This window comes from Urocampus carinirostris, chromosome 19, assembly GCF_059441175.1.
Source record: "Urocampus carinirostris isolate Australia breed hairy pipefish chromosome 19, RoL_Ucar_1.0, whole genome shotgun sequence".
Taxonomy (NCBI): Eukaryota; Metazoa; Chordata; class Actinopteri; order Syngnathiformes; family Syngnathidae; genus Urocampus; species Urocampus carinirostris.
The window spans coordinates 22,363,564-22,379,078 of NC_142367.1; the positions used below are offsets into that span (position 1 = coordinate 22,363,564).

At 41.0% G+C, this 15,515-nt stretch overlaps 1 protein-coding gene across 2 annotated transcripts; it reads left to right on the forward strand.

Moving 5' to 3' along the window:
• The first annotated feature begins 1,852 nt into the window (after positions 1–1,852).
• Positions 1,853–15,328, forward strand: top2a (DNA topoisomerase II alpha). 2 transcript variants are annotated; one of them, XM_088323143.1, is made up of 35 exons: positions 1,853–2,014; positions 3,618–3,767; positions 3,841–3,931; positions 4,019–4,082; positions 4,616–4,761; positions 4,857–4,954; positions 5,038–5,250; positions 5,330–5,503; positions 5,666–5,767; positions 5,976–6,113; positions 6,184–6,322; positions 6,405–6,562; positions 6,753–6,878; positions 6,961–7,071; positions 7,195–7,300; positions 7,423–7,532; positions 7,610–7,702; positions 9,816–9,930; positions 10,003–10,124; positions 10,344–10,492; positions 10,566–10,797; positions 10,864–10,998; positions 11,079–11,279; positions 11,355–11,550; positions 11,609–11,700; positions 12,606–12,749; positions 12,822–12,905; positions 13,182–13,391; positions 13,468–13,585; positions 13,695–13,853; positions 14,283–14,451; positions 14,541–14,575; positions 14,665–14,784; positions 14,864–15,012; positions 15,085–15,328. In XM_088323143.1, exons 1-35 carry the CDS (start codon positions 1,997–1,999, stop codon positions 15,226–15,228), a joined length of 4,611 nt encoding a protein of 1,536 aa, XP_088179269.1. In that variant the 5' UTR covers positions 1,853–1,996; the 3' UTR covers positions 15,229–15,328. The 2 variants fall into 2 exon arrangements, with proteins under 2 accessions (XP_088179269.1, XP_088179268.1); XM_088323142.1 differs by lacking the exon at positions 1,853–2,014 and adding an exon at positions 2,206–2,333 and having other exon boundaries at positions 3,615–3,767.
• Positions 15,329–15,515: the final 187 nt, after the last annotated feature.

Consider the following 15,515-nt stretch of genomic DNA (forward strand, 5'->3'; position numbering starts at 1 on the left):
TAGCTCAGGGGGTAAAAGCACTCGTCTAGGGATCAAGAGGTTGCAGGTTCAATTCCCGGCTCTTCTGTGTTAATTGTCACTGAATCCCTAATTCACCCGGTTAGCAGGCAGTTGGCTGCTATCAGTGTGTGTGTGTGAATGGGTAAGTGTGAAGCAAATTGTATAGCTCTTATGGAGGTGCTATATCAATAGGAAACCCAACCCGGGAGAACATGCAAACTCCACTCTTAATTTAAAGTTTTCATGTAAAATATTTACAAATTATTTTACTTATTTTACTACAAATGTACTAGTTTCAATATCCATCCATCCATTATCTGCACCGCTTATCCTCAGTAGGGCCGCGGGGCTGCTGGAGCCCATCTTAGCTATCTTCGGGCGGTGGGCAGGGGAAACCCTGAACTGGTTGCCAGCCAATCGCAGGGCACACAGGGACAGACAACTTGCTCGCTCATTCACACCTAGGGACAATTTGGACCGGCCAATTCAACTAACATGCATGTTTTTGGAATGTGGGAGGAAACCGGAGTGCCCGGAGGAACACCATGCAAGCACGGGGAGAACATGCAAACTCCACACAGGAGGTTCGATCTCATGACCTCAGAACTGTGCCGCACACGCGCTTGTTTTTGTTTGTTGGTGTTCAATGTCAAATTGAAGAACCCATTCCGAGCTTACCAATACTTGACAAAAAAAAAAAACAAATAAGTAATAAAAAAAAGAAAATCACAGATACGTGAATAAAAAAGGTGGGTCATCATAGTATTATATCAGTGTATTATACAGCTGTTTTTGTGCAAATATTTTGCTGTTTCCAAATAAAATCGCCACCAACAAATCTTTCTAAAACAACAACAGCGGTGCAACATAGAAAGCAAAACAATTCTGACAAGCACAATTCTCTTAAAAAAAAAAAAAGAAACCAATATTTAATACCTGACTTCCCATTTTGCACATCTGGTTAGCTGCTGCTCTTGCACTCTTTGCACTACTGTATAATACTATACATAGCTATAATTATTTAGTATATAATAATAATAATAATAATAATTTCCTTTGTATTGTCATTCTTTGTAACAATGTACACAGAACGAAATGTCGATACATCTGACCCGTTAGTACTTTAATACTCCAACTCAATACAACATTTTATTTATATCTGTACATTCAAGGAAACTGTGCGGGTCAGATGTATCGACATTTCGTTTTATATACACGTGTACAAGAATGACAATAAAGTATATCTGAATCTGAATAACAGATGAGTTTTGACAGTCTCAAGTTTTATCTACGTTTATACTATACTGCAGGCAGGCTGGGTGGATAGCCTGCAGCCCAATGGTGCGGATGTCCAAGCTTCAATTCAAGCTACTAAATTATTAAGAGTGGAGTTTGCATGTTCTCCCTGCTTGGGTGTCTTTCCACTTTCCAAAAACATGCATGTTGGTTAATTGTCCGGTGTCCAAATGGAGTTCTATGTCTCTGTGTGGCAACCAGTCCAGGGTGTCGCCTGAAGATTGCTGGGATGGGCTCCAGCTTCGCCGCGACCCTGGTGAGGATACGCGGCGCAGAACACTGATGGATGGGTAGTATACTGCCTCCTGGTGGCTGCTGCTCACAGCAGAAGAGGCGGCACAATATCTATTCAGAAAGCTTTTTTGGATTGAAAATGTTTTATTCAATTGGGGTATTTAGAATTCAATTATTTTTAGAATAATAATAATAATTATAATGAAAATGTTAAAATTAAAGCGCTATGAGAATCATTGTTTGCAGAGACCGAGGGACTATTACATCTGTGATTGGTTAGTAAATCACGAGTTCTCATTGGAGGTTCTGGTCACGTGTTCCACTGGCGCTCTGAGTTTAAATCTGATTTTTACTCTCTCGTATCGCTTTATTCTCCGCTGTCGTCGTCACTTTTACAATTATAAATTTGTCCATTTTGAAACCCAATAACCACATAAAGGTCCCCCGAGTCTGATAAAGAAGTAAAATGGCGGAACCACTTAAGGTAACGAAAAGTTAAATCGTCGAAGTTTGGCGGTTAACTGTCGGCTAATATAGCGAGTAGGCTAACGTTTGTAAGCAACGAAACGCGACGTGATAGAAACTCTTAATGTCGTCAACATTGTTGGAAAATGAACGTTATTATCACGAATTGTAGAGCTCTTTCCGCGAGAGACGCTAATAAAATGAGAAGTAGCTTGTTTTTTGGACACAGCGTTTGCAAGTCAAGTCACATTTATTATTTATTTTTATTTTTAACTCTCCACAAAATGGCGTCTCAAATCTATCAAAAGACCCTTTTCCAACGATCGAATGTGACTATCGTAAGAATGCTCGTAGTTACCTAGCAAGGATTAGAGCTGTCGCGATTTGGGAATTTCTGGAGGCGATTGTCACAAATCATCACGATTGGCGAATATACTGTACTGTATTGACCCTCCTGCATTATATGCTACTGTGAACATATGGGCTTAATCTTACATATATAGTACTTTCAAAGAGGAGCAATTTAATTGTCAAGAAATCATCATTATTAACTTAACATTCTGTTTCTTTACTAGTGTCAATAAAATTGTTCAAACAAAAAAAACAACTAGTACAAAATTATGATTAACAAAATTGTGAACATGCTTAATTGCTGTTAAGATTGTCGAGAAAATATGTTCAAACCTCACATTGTTTATTTGATGTTACTAGTGTCAATAAAATTGTTCAAACCAAACTGCAACAGTGCGGGTTTTCAACCTGTTCGGTTAAAATCCTTTGAGGTACATTGCAAAGGTGAGGTAACAGGTCTATGACTTTTGGTAATGTGGTGCACAACGAGAAAGAAATACTCTAACTTCAAAACACACACACAGAGTTAATGCAGCAGCAGAGCCGATACACGTCTCTGCTTCGAGTTTTTAGATTGCAACACGTTCAAAGTGTTAGAACATGATATAAGGAAAGTTGTGAATGTTAAAAGTGTCGATAATAACTCATATTGTTGGGGTATGATATAAAGAAATTTCTTAGTTGATGTTGAAAATGTCAGGAAAAATTGTTAAAACATCATATTGTAAGATATAACAAAATTGTGAATATGCTTGAATGCTGTTAAGATTGTCGAGAGGGGTTGTTCGAACCTCACATTGTTTGTTTGCTGCTGTTTGTGTCAATGGATTTGTTCAGACCAAAAAACAATCACGGGACTTTGGCCTGGACAGATCTTTTGACACTAACAAAGATGTTAAAAATGTCAGAAAAAAAATGTTAAAATGTCATATTGTCAGACATAACGAAATTGTGAATATGCTTGATTGCTGTTAAGATTGTCGAGAAGGGTTGTTCAAACCTCACATTGTTTGCTGTTATTAGTGTCAATAAATTATTTCGAACCAAAAAAGCAGAAGACAAACGTGTGGGGGTGGAGAGAGAGACAAAAAATGGCGATTAGACTAATATGTCCTATTCGCAACAGCCCTAGTAAGGATATTATATAAAAGATGTTTCCCGGGCCTTAACCAAACAGTTGTAACTGTGATGATTATTTGCATCCTTCACCGAAAATATAGCTTCATGGATTTGCTCAATACTGAAGACTGCATGCTTTCTGTCTACAGCAGGCTAATCTTTTTGAGAACCGGCCACTGGGTAAGACCAGCAAAGATCCCAAACGCATGTCGGTTGAGAGGATCTACCAGAAAAAGACTCAGCTGGAGCACATTTTGCTCAGGCCTGATTCTTACATCGGCTCAGTAGAGCCAGTCACCCAGGTAAGACTTGATTCTACTACAGCTAGATTTCAAGGATGCATACAGATAAATACCTTGTTTTCGCCCCCCTCAGCCAATGTGGGTGTATGATGAAGACATTGGGATGAACTGCCGGGATGTGACGTTTGTTCCCGGGCTTTACAAGATTTTCGATGAAATTCTTGGTCAGTTAATGGATCAAATTATTTTTAACCGTAAATTGAAAAAAAACAAATGTCATCCCATGTATGTTTTTTTTCCCCGCATTACAGTAAATGCTGCTGACAACAAGCAGAGGGATGAAAGCATGTCCTGTATTAAAATCAACATTGATGTGTGAGTATGAAAAGCTTGCATATTACCTTGACAAAGATAATTTATTAAGTGATACAATTAGTATAGTAGACACTCAAAACAAAAAGAGAAGACATCAATACATTTTAAGCTTACAATTAGGACCGCACAAAGTGTATGTACTGTACTAGAAACCCAACCAGTTCTAAAGCCCTCAAGCTTTTTTTTTTTTTTTTTTTTTTAATCAAATCTTGGTTAGAAAAACTGATCAGTCATAAAGGGTGTTGAAATCAAAGAACGGCATCATGATTGGCCAGTAGTGGCAATCATGTAACAGTGCACAGTACTCCAAATAAAGAACAATAGTGAGACAAATAGTGAATGACCGTCCAATAATCTAAATATTAAACAACCCTGGCTACTGCAGAAATCTCCTTTGCAGATTTTCCATAATTATAATAACTGTATCCTTCATTGTAAAAAAGCACAATAAAAACAAATACAAACATCAAAGTATCACTTATCGCTCACATTTATTTGTGTGCAAAGTTTTACATATCTTTTCTTACTTTTAGTGAAAACAACACCATCAGCATATGGAATAATGGCAAGGGCATCCCAGTGGTGGAGCACAAGGTGGAGAAGGTTTTTGTCCCTGCCCTCATCTTTGGGCAGCTCCTCACCTCCAGTAATTACGATGACGACGAGAAAAAAGTCACTGGTAAGACTGGTCATTGAATAATGTTTTACAATGGGTTGAGGCATGACCTTAAAATAAATCCACCAGTGTAAAATGTAATATGTGATGTCAACTAGGTGGACGTAATGGATATGGTGCCAAGCTGTGCAACATCTTTAGCACTAAGTTCACTGTCGAGACTGCCTGCAAAGAATCAAGAAAGACTTTCAAACAGGTGTGGAAAGAAATTATGGCGGCATTTTCTATATATTTTTTTCTTCTAAATATCTCTTTAGTAATGTGCCTTTCTTTCCACAGACCTGGTATGACAATATGGGCAAGACTGGAGACCCCACCATCAAATCTTTTGATGGAGACGATTTCACCTGCATCACTTTTCGTCCCGATCTGCCCAAATTTAAGATGACCATCCTGGATAAAGACACAGTGGCGCTAATGACCAGGAGGGCCTATGACATCGCTGGATGTTCCAAGGGCGTCCGCGTTTTCTTTAACAGCAAAAGACTGCCTGTGAGTTAACATACTTTTATTCATATATTTTAAAGTTTCCATTGTATTGGTGATCATTTTCCATTTCTCTGCATCCCAGGTGAAAGATTTCCGCAGTTATGTGAATTTGTACGTGAAGGACAAAGTGAGCGAGACGGGCAATGAGCTGACTGTGGTGCATGAGGTTGTCAACCAACGTTGGGAGGTCTGCCTCACTGTGAGCGAGAAGGGTTTCCAGCAAGTGAGCTTTGTCAACAGCATAGCCACAACCAAGGTACATTTTTACTTCGGTTGGGGTACCTTATTAATATGCATAGTCAGATCAATTACTTGTTAGCGGTTGGTTCTGAAATGTGTCCAGCCGGTTGATAAAACATCTGACATAATTGCTCTTTGTGTCAAGCACAAAGTTTTAATGATGTCCTCTAAATCTCAGGGTGGGAGGCACACCGATTATGTTGCCGATCAGGTCGTCACCAAGATAATTGACGTTGTAAAGAAGAAGAACAAAGCTGGTGTAGTTGTCAAACCGTTCCAGGTAAATATTTTCAAGAACACATTTTATCATAATGTTGTCAACCTATTGGAGAATTTATATGCCTGTTTTACAGTTCCTCATATTTGAGTGACAAAATCGGCAAACTGGACAATTAAATTATATATGAATAATATCTATCACAAAAACATAAATTGGCTAAACAGCACTGTATATCATTGATACATGACTTATTCCCTTCTCCTTTTAGGTGAAAAACCACATGTGGTTGTTTGTCAACTGTCTGATTGAGAACCCCACATTTGACTCTCAGACCAAAGAGAACATGACTCTGCAGAATAAGAAATTTGGCTCCACTTGCCCGCTTAGTGACAAGTTCATTAAACAGGTAACGAATAGCTGGCATCAGTCAATTAGTCATAGCCAAGTTTCAGTTTTCTAACTTTTCTATACATTAGGCCACTACCTGTGGAATTGTCGAAAATATCATGAACTGGGTCAAGTTCAAAGCTCAGTTGCAGCTCAACAAGAAGTGCTCGGCAGTCAAACACACAAAAATCAAAGGGGTACCCAAGCTGGATGACGCTAACGATGCAGGTAGCTGTTTGATTAATTTGGCACTGTGGTCTACCAACGGGACAGCCAGAAAACCTTCAGTAATTATTTTGTCATCTGATAGGTGGCAAGAACTCCATTGGTTGCACTCTGATTCTTACTGAGGGGGACTCGGCCAAGACTCTGGCTGTGTCTGGGTTGGGAGTCGTCGGCAGAGATCGCTATGGTGTTTTCCCACTGAGAGGGAAAATTCTCAACGTGCGAGAAGCCTCTCACAAGCAGGTCAGGCCTTGCCACAGTTGTGACCAGATTAATTATGCAGCTTTTTAATATTGAACACTCTGATCTGATGAGAAGATTCTCATTGTAATGTTCTTCATATTAATCGGTTTGAATATTGAGACGAGCTGTTTTTAGATTGCTTGGTGTGTCTTAAAAATTGGTCCTAATGAGTACATTACTTCTCACACAGATTATGGAAAATGCTGAGATCAACAACGTCATTAAAATTGTTGGTCTGCAGTACAAAAAAGATTATAATGACCCGGAGTCCCTCAAATCCCTGCGCTATGGGAAGATCATGATCATGACCGATCAGGTTTGTGTTTGGAGTCCTCCGCACTTTCCCCCACCATACGCGATTGAATGCATCCAAGCATCTCGATTCACGATTGTCACAGGATCAAGACGGCTCCCACATTAAAGGATTGTTGATCAACTTCCTCCACTACAACTGGCCTTCCTTACTGCATCACAACTTCCTCGAAGAGTTCATCACACCCATCATCAAAGTATGTCGTTTGAATTTGTGACGGTGCTTCCACGTGCTACTCAAACAACATATTTGTTGGCAACATGTTTACATTTCTAAAAATCACACATTTGTTGTAAATAACAATGTTTATGTTCTTCAGGCAACATACAAGAAATCCCAGCTGTCATTTTACAGTATCCCAGAGTTCAATGAATGGAAGGACAGCACGCCCAACTTCAAATCTTGGAGAGTCAAATACTACAAAGGTTTGTCACAAACCCCTGTGTGGTAGTAAACCAGACAAGTAAGCTTCCCTCTAAACCTGACAGTTGTCCCCGTCTTTGTTTTTTTGTTCCGCTGCTTTTCCTAATCGGACATGTCTTATCAGGTTTGGGAACTAGCACATCGCAAGAGGCCAAGGAGTATTTCTCTGACATGGAACGACACCGGATTCCATTTAAGTATTCCGGCCCTAAAGATGATGAAGCTATCACCCTTGTAAGTCATGTCTAATAATGCCACCACATAAACTTATTTTTTTAACGTGGTAAACAACGTTGTCTTCTTTGTGCAAGGCCTTTAGCAAGAAAAAAGTGGATGAACGCAAAGATTGGCTCACTAACTTCATGGTCGACAGACGCCGCCGGAAGGAGCATAACCTACCCGAGGTTTGCCATTACTTTATTCAAATTTCAGGGATGTGATTTTTCCGCTAATTCGCGGAATTCCGCTTTTTTTATCTCCAAAAATAAAATTTTAAAATTTCCGGTGTTTTAATTGGTAAAAAAAAACGATTTCGTCTCGACAGCATGCCATTTGAGTGTTTCCGTAACTGAAATGAAACGTACTTGCGATTGGTTGAAGTCTCGTGTTGACCAATAAACGCGCTTGTTATAGGAGTGTGCCATTGTTCATTTCTCACACGTTTTTGCCGGGTGTTTAAAGAAAGATGTCCGTGATCGAACGCAAAGATGCTCCGCGAGCTAAAGAAATTGATAAGATTGTAAAAAACAAGTTTCGATGGGACTGGTTGGAGAAGGAATTATCTACGAATGTTGGAAAGAAGACTGTGACGAATTTGTTCAATGACTTTATTCGGAAGATCGATCGTGCCGGGAAAGCACTTTGCATTTGGTGTCATGATACCATCGACTATGGTGGGAGAGGTTTCAAAGCTCTTGAAAGTCACGCAAAGAGCAAAAAACACGTGAAAGAACTCCAGTCAAGAACGACAAATTATTCCATCGCTGGAAGTTTCGGTGCCCAAACGAAAACTCCAAAACTTTACGGCCTCCATCCCTTATTGACATCACAATCGGAAGCGGTAATAAAGAGACGTGATCCACCCCAACAACCTGTACCAGTTGCTGATAGAGTCGTGAATTTTGAGGTAGGTGGTAAACTTTTCAAATTTATTTGACAGTTTTCCCATTTTTTTCGAAAATATTATAACGTAATAAAAATGGCCATAAATATTTAACAATTACAATAATAGATTTTCATGTGTACATTACACCAACACTTTACTGTAGGGCCTATACTTATTGTACTTTCATTTATCAAATACTTGGATACGCTGCTATTAAAGAAATAAATTATTACATTTAAAATATGATTTAGGAAATTTAAAAATATTATTAAGCCTAATAGTAATCAAAACTATTGTCAGTATTTATATTTTTTAAATTAAGTACTTGTATGATATTCTACCATTGATTTTCTTAATGGCCACGATATTATTATGGTACATAATTTACTTAATATTAATAACATGGTTAATCATTGACACAAACTCAAATGAATGCTGCATGTTTGCACTTTTTAGGTTTCAAGATGTTGAGTGTCTTGATGTATGCAGTTACAGAGATGATCTTAGTCGAATGCATGATTGTGTTTTTATCAGAGCTTGCTGCATGAGGTATTTTATGTTTTTGTTATCCATTATGTATTAAGAATGAACTTGCTGTGAAACAGGACACCCAAATGAGCAAGGCTGCCTCAAGAAGAACCATCAAAGCTGCACAGAAGCAGGCTAGAAAGACCCATTCCAAAGCAATGAAGTCTAGGAGGAAGTAGTGTTTGGGTCATGTGAATGGATTTAGCTGTGTCCCGACGGATCACCACCTTATCGTGGTGGGGCACTTTGCGCGTCTCCATGACCCCCAGAGCTATGTCGGCGGGAGTCTCGTACTCCTGGTAGGGTTACCCAAGCCGAACAGGTCGAAGGGTAGAGTCCAGACTAAGAGTGATCCCAAAAGCTGGTGGCGGCACGCTTTGAGGCGGTTTCCTACAGACCTGGATCCCGTTAGCCGCCTGCAGTTGTAGAAAGATGCCGGTCGTCTAGGGTCTCCCTTGCCACTGGAACCATCTTCTTTACAATTAAGATAGTGGCGTTGGGGAAATGTTTTTTAATGTGACTGATTTTGAGTTGACTTAAACTGTAATTTTATATGGGATAGTTCAATATACATTGAAAATTTATGCTGTTGTCTTGTCTATTTCTTTGTCATCTGAGTGCATTGAAAGTACTTAAAAAAACCCATGAGCTCCGGGGGGGGGCTTCGCCCCACTTTTCCCCCCACCAGGGCACTGCCCTGGTCCTACCTGGTTTCCCCCCACCCCCCAGCTAGCAATTTGCCCCCCCCCCCCCCCCCCCCCCCCCCCCCCCCCCCGCTAATTTTCAGATAATTTCACTTTGGTCAAATCACATCCCTGAAATTTAAATTAGCTGACTAATTGGGAAAAACTTGCTGACATTTGAGGTTTCTTCCATGCCCACAGGAGTATCTCTATGGCCAGTCCACCAAGCATCTCTCCTACAATGACTTTATCAACAAGGAGCTGGTACTCTTTTCCAACTCTGACAATGAAAGGTCCATTCCCTGTCTTGTAGATGGTAGGTCAATACAGCTTCCCATTCCCAAACACTGTTTTGAATTAACTCAGCTTTTGTTTTACTTTGATTTAGGTCTTAAGCCAGGCCAGAGGAAAGTACTATTTTGCTGTTTCAAAAGAAATGACAAACGGGAAGTGAAGGTAGCCCAATTGGCTGGTTCTGTAGCTGAGATGTCAGCATATCATCATGGGGAGGTAACTGTTACAGTCGACTGTATTGTTGTGGCAAGTTAGATTTGGTTATAACTGGAAATCTAGAAATGATTGCAAATAATTGGTCAATGTGTGTTTGTTGTAGTGCAAATAACTCGGGCCACTGCTAAACTTATTTTAGTAGTGTAATAATCAAGATTTTTGATAAACAAGTCTAGCTCTATTCTTTTGCAATACGTAAACCGTTATGTTCATTTCCAGGTTTCTCTGATGATGACCATCGTTGGATTAGCCCAGAATTTTGTGGGAAGCAACAACTTGAACTATCTGCAACCTCTCGGCCAGTTTGGAACAAGGCTGCACGGTGGCAAGGATTCTGCTAGCCCCCGTTACATTTTTACCATGCTCAGGTCAGTAGGCTGTATTGTATTAGTTTTAAAGATGTGTTTTGGATTTGGGATCCAAATGTCTCCCACTCTCCAGCCCCCTGGCCCGTCTTCTTTTCCCGGCAACGGATGACAACTTGCTGAAGAACAATTACGATGACAACCAGCGTGTGGAGCCTGAATGGTACATTCCCATCATACCGACCGTGTTGATCAATGGCTCTGACGGTATTGGCACTGGCTGGGCAAGCAAAATCCCCAACTATGACGTCCGTGAGATCGTCGCCAACATTACACGCTTGCTTGGCGGGGAGGAGCCACTACCCATGGTGAGGCACTTTGACATTTTTTAAGTGTTGATTTAAATACAATAAAATTGCGTATTTTTGTCCTAGCTCCCAAACTATAAAGGCTTCAAAGGTACCATTGACCAGCTCGTGGACAACCAGTACATCGTGTGTGGAGAGTTGGCCATTATTGATTCAACCACCATTGAGATCTCTGAGTTGCCTGTAAAAACGTGGACCCAGGTTAGTTTAAGTGAACTCATAGGAGCATATGAACTTTGAATTCTTTTTTTATCACATCGCCCCCATTTTCCCTTCTCCAGACTTACAAAGAGAGTGTCCTGGAGCCGATGCTGAATGGTACAGAGAAAGTTCCCCCGTTGATCACGGACTATAAGGAATACCACACAGACACCACTGTGCGTTTCGTGATCAAGTTGACAGCTGAGAAGCTGGTTGAGTTGGAGGCTGAAGGACTCCACAAAGTCTTTAAGCTGCAGACTCCTCTCACTTGTAATTCAATGGTAGTGCATCCATTTATTCTGCATCATCAGACTTCTGGGTATTTTAATGTAAGTAAAAAAAAAATTTCATTGCAGGTTCTCTTTGACCACGTGGGAAGTCTTAAAAAGTACGAATCCGCGCTGGATATTCTCAAAGACTTCTTCAAGTTGAGGTTGGAATACTACAACCTGAGAAAGGAGTGGTTGCTCGGTATGTTGGGGGCTGAGAGTGCTAAACTCACCAACCAGGCACGCTTCATTTTGGAAAAAATCCAGGGAACCTTGGTCATTGGTAAGTCGCTTTTGTGGTCACACGTGAATTGTTTCTAACTCCGTGTGTTTCCACTTAGAAAACAAACCAAAGAAGGAACTGATCCGCATGCTGGAGCAGATGGGTTATGACTCGGACCCGGTCAAAGCTTGGAAACAGGCTCAAGACAAGGTAAAATTATTCAGATCTGAGTTCCTCCAAAGTCTTAAGAACTGGGAAAAATCCAAAATTTGATAACCGCATATGAAGGCATTGAAAATTTCTTGAATTTTGTCTTGGTCCTAAATCCAACCCTCAAATGTCCTCTTTTTCCCCTGCCTTACCTGCATGCTAGAGCTAATTACTTTATAAGTAAACTAACAAAAGTATGGCACGTCTTAAAAGGTATTAAATTAATGAATTTAACAAAGGCCTTAATTGGCATTAAAATGTTTGAAATCCAGTTTTCAAAGTCTTAAAGGGGAACACATTAAAAAGATTTATATTAGTTGGATCTCAAAAGATTTACCATAAACCACGCGTTTACCCGCCTCCGTGCCCGTCCGTCAGATGGCGCCAAAGAGGACTGGGAGCGCATGAGCTCTAGGGGTCGGGGTGAGTGGTCGCCTCGACGTGCTGGTGTGGCTCATTGCCAGCGGGGTTCGATTCCCACAGCGTGGTCACCAGGTCCCCCTGGGTGCCTCTCATTCTGCGGCTAACAAGTCCCTTAGGCGCAGTCTTGCAGATTCAGTCCCTCCTTCATTGCTGGCCTGGTCGCATCCGGGTCGGGGGCCAGTCTACCCTCGGCGCAAGCGCGGTCCGGCTACCTTGCAAACTAGACCTTAGCTGCTGGGTACACAATACCTTCTCTGCTCCTTTGGGGAGGGGGTTTAATGTTGCGCCCAGGTGGTGCCGGGGTCGTTCATGACTCAGCTCCGAACTCCCGCGTCCGTATGCCAGAATAGGTGCGAAGTTGGTCCTAAATTGTCAAGTGGTCTTAAAAAGTCTTATGAACCGAAAATCCTGGGGGAACTCTGCCACGCCAGTTTTATCTCATTACACAGTTAAGTGTCTTTGGTTATCCTGTGTTATATTAGAACAAGGAGATGGTGGAAGAGGACCAGGAGGAGACCCCAGAGGAGGACACAAGTGGACCAGACTACAACTACCTGCTCAGCATGCCAATGTGGTTCCTCACCAAAGAGAAAAAGGAGGAGCTGTGCAAGCAAAGAGATGCTAAGGTGAGTTGCTCATTTTCCCACCTTCGCTTTCTTTTTTGATTTTTTTTTCTTCTTCCTCCTCAACAATTTCAGATGACAGAGTTGAACACACTGAAAAGGAAGTCTCCAGCTGACCTCTGGAAAGAAGATCTTTCTGTCTTCACTGAAGAACTTGAAGTAATTTCACATCTATTTTGAGTACATTGACCAGAAATACTGTCTGCTAGTTGCTTTGAAAGAATCATGTTCTCACAAAAGGCCTTTTTGTGTGCACAAGACAAAAGGCCAGTTAAATGAAAGCAGCCTAGCGGTAATGGTAAATCCTATAACAACTGTCAATTTGACAGTCAAAACATTTGTGTTTTCTCGGGTTTGCACTGAGCATAAAGTGGATGTTTGGCTTTGTCCTGATTTTTTCAATGCACTGTGGTTTTTCTTTTTTTTTTACTACAGCGTGTTGAAGCCAAAGAAAAGGAGGATGCAGCAATGCCAGTTTCAAAGCCTTCCAAGGGCAGAGCTACGAAGATGAAGGTAAAAACCGAAACGCTTCCCACGCCTCAGGGCTGCCGTGTCGTCCCACGCATAACAAGTGCAATGAAAGCCGGAGCCACCAAAAAGGCCGACCTCCTCAAAGGAGAGAATAAGAGAGGCAGAAAAGCCAAGGTCAGTTTTGCAGTTTTCACAAAGATCCTCTTTCAAGTTAATTTTAGAGATCAAATGATCAAATTTATGTTTGCAGACTGAGGATGTGGTCGTAAAACTGAAACTTGAGGACGACGAGAATGAGGAGAATGTCGATGAAGTAGGCCTAGCTGCTCGCGTGATGAAGAAGACAAAAGCAGCAACAAAGGACAAAGGTAGAAAATGATGCTGCCGCAGATTTGCAATGAAAGTCCTTTCAATTGAATCCCGTTTGGGAGCTGCAGCCCATTACCGATCTTAATCCTGTGCCTCAATTGTTTGCAGCATGCAAGGGTAAGCAGACCACACTTCAGTTCAAGCCAATTGCCAAAAAGTTCAAGAAGAGTCACACATCCGACGAGGAGGGGGACAGTCGGTCTGAGAGTGAAATGGAGGTTGAAGACGCCGGTGCCCCAAGAGAGAAGATTCAACGCAGAACCAAAGGTACCTTCATTTTTCAAACCATTACTTCCTGAGTGATTTGCTTTTTCCAAATACACTTCAACTCTTTCCATATGTTGTTCTGACGGTACAATTGCAAACTATATGGATACCTGATAAACAAAACTTGTTATTTTTAGTAACACGCTGTGTTTTATGGCAAGCACTTGGGGACAGTGATGTGGTAAACATACAATGAAGCCAGACGTTAGGAGGTTTAACAGTAGTCCTTATTTATAGAAACAGAAGATTTTATTACCTATCTTACAAATAGGTAGTTTGTGTCTGAATGTTTGTAATTTGAATGAATAATCTTTTGAAAGCTTGTACTATTTTCGTGTCAGTATCTGAATGCACTCCACTGTTAATTAAACAGGAAGTGAATCAAGTCCGCATTAACTTATCCCCCTACTGCATTTCATATTTCTTCAGCTGCTGTCAAGTACTCTATTTCTGATAGTGAAGATGAGTTTGACGATTATTTGAAGAGGGACGCTCCAAAACAAAAAGTTGTCATCAGCGATAGTGGCAGCGACGACAGCTTTTCACTCGAGTCCAGCACCATGAAGGACAGTGATCCGGACTCTCCCAAAGCCCCAGTGTGAGTATTAGACCATATGATTTGGTTGTAGGATGTACTGTACCTTTACCAACCACACTAAAATAAAATCTAACCTGTATATCCCACAGGAAGGTGGTTAAGCCTAAATTAATGGCCAAATCAAGTAAGAATCGTCCCCTGTGCAATTAGAATGAATCATGGACCTTAGCAAGTTCTAAAATTTCTACCGTTTTCTCGTTGAATTATCCATAGCTGCTCAGTCTGCCAAGCAGGAGGCTGTACCTAAGGTTCCCGTTCAGCAAAAGCCCAAACAGGCTGCACCCAGGAAACCGGCAGCTCCGAAGAAAGCGGCCGCAACCAAGAAAGTTGCAGGTTATGAGAGTGTCAACAAATGCATTTCGTACGCTTATTGGAGTGTTGTAGATACCAAGGGCTTCAATTATCGCTACAGGTGAGAAGCAGCCTTCCATCGTGGATGCTCTAACAAAACCCAAGCCGAAAGCAGCCCCGAAACGGAAACAAGTCAGCAGTGATGACTCTGACAGCGACTCGGGCGATTTAATGTCCCGCCTGATGTCCAAAACAACTGCCGGAGTTAAGGTTAGTTTTTTGGGTTTGTTTTTTCTATTCATTATTAGCGGGTTTGCTGACACTTCATTTCATTTTCCATAGAAAAGGGTGAAGCAGTTGAGTGATGATGAAAGCTTCCAGATTTCCGACCATGAATCGGCAACCCCAGAAACTGCAACTGCAAAAAACAAGCCTAGCAGAGCCAAGAAGCCAGTTTCTTACAAATTTGACTCTGATTCTGACTAGACACTCATGTAGCTAGCAAGTTTTATTGTTACTAATCAATTCAGTGTAAATATTTCAGTATTTTTCTTGTTCTGTCTTTTGAAAATAAAGTTGTGTTCGTATTTGACGTTTGTTTTTTTCCCTTTTGGTTAGAGATGGGCAAATTTTAGGACTCTGTGGGACCTGTCCCTCATGTTTTAGATGTTTACTTCCTCTGACGCAAGTGATTCAAACGACCATGATTTTTATCAAATTGTAACTGGAGCGTTTCTCTTTTGGGACCAACAACACATTCCTCCAGTGTGCAA

Bases quoted from the DNA above. Each gene is read 5' to 3' on its own strand.
- top2a (XM_088323142.1), top strand. From the start codon at position 2,280: ATGGCGTCTCAAATCTATCAAAAGACCCTTTTCCAACGATCGAATGTG. The intron at 10,125-10,343 runs GTAACTGTTACA...GTTCATTTCCAG, and splicing joins CAGCATATCATCATGGGGAG to GTTTCTCTGATGATGACCAT. The intron at 10,999-11,078 runs GTTAGTTTAAGT...TCCCTTCTCCAG, and splicing joins CTGTAAAAACGTGGACCCAG to ACTTACAAAGAGAGTGTCCT.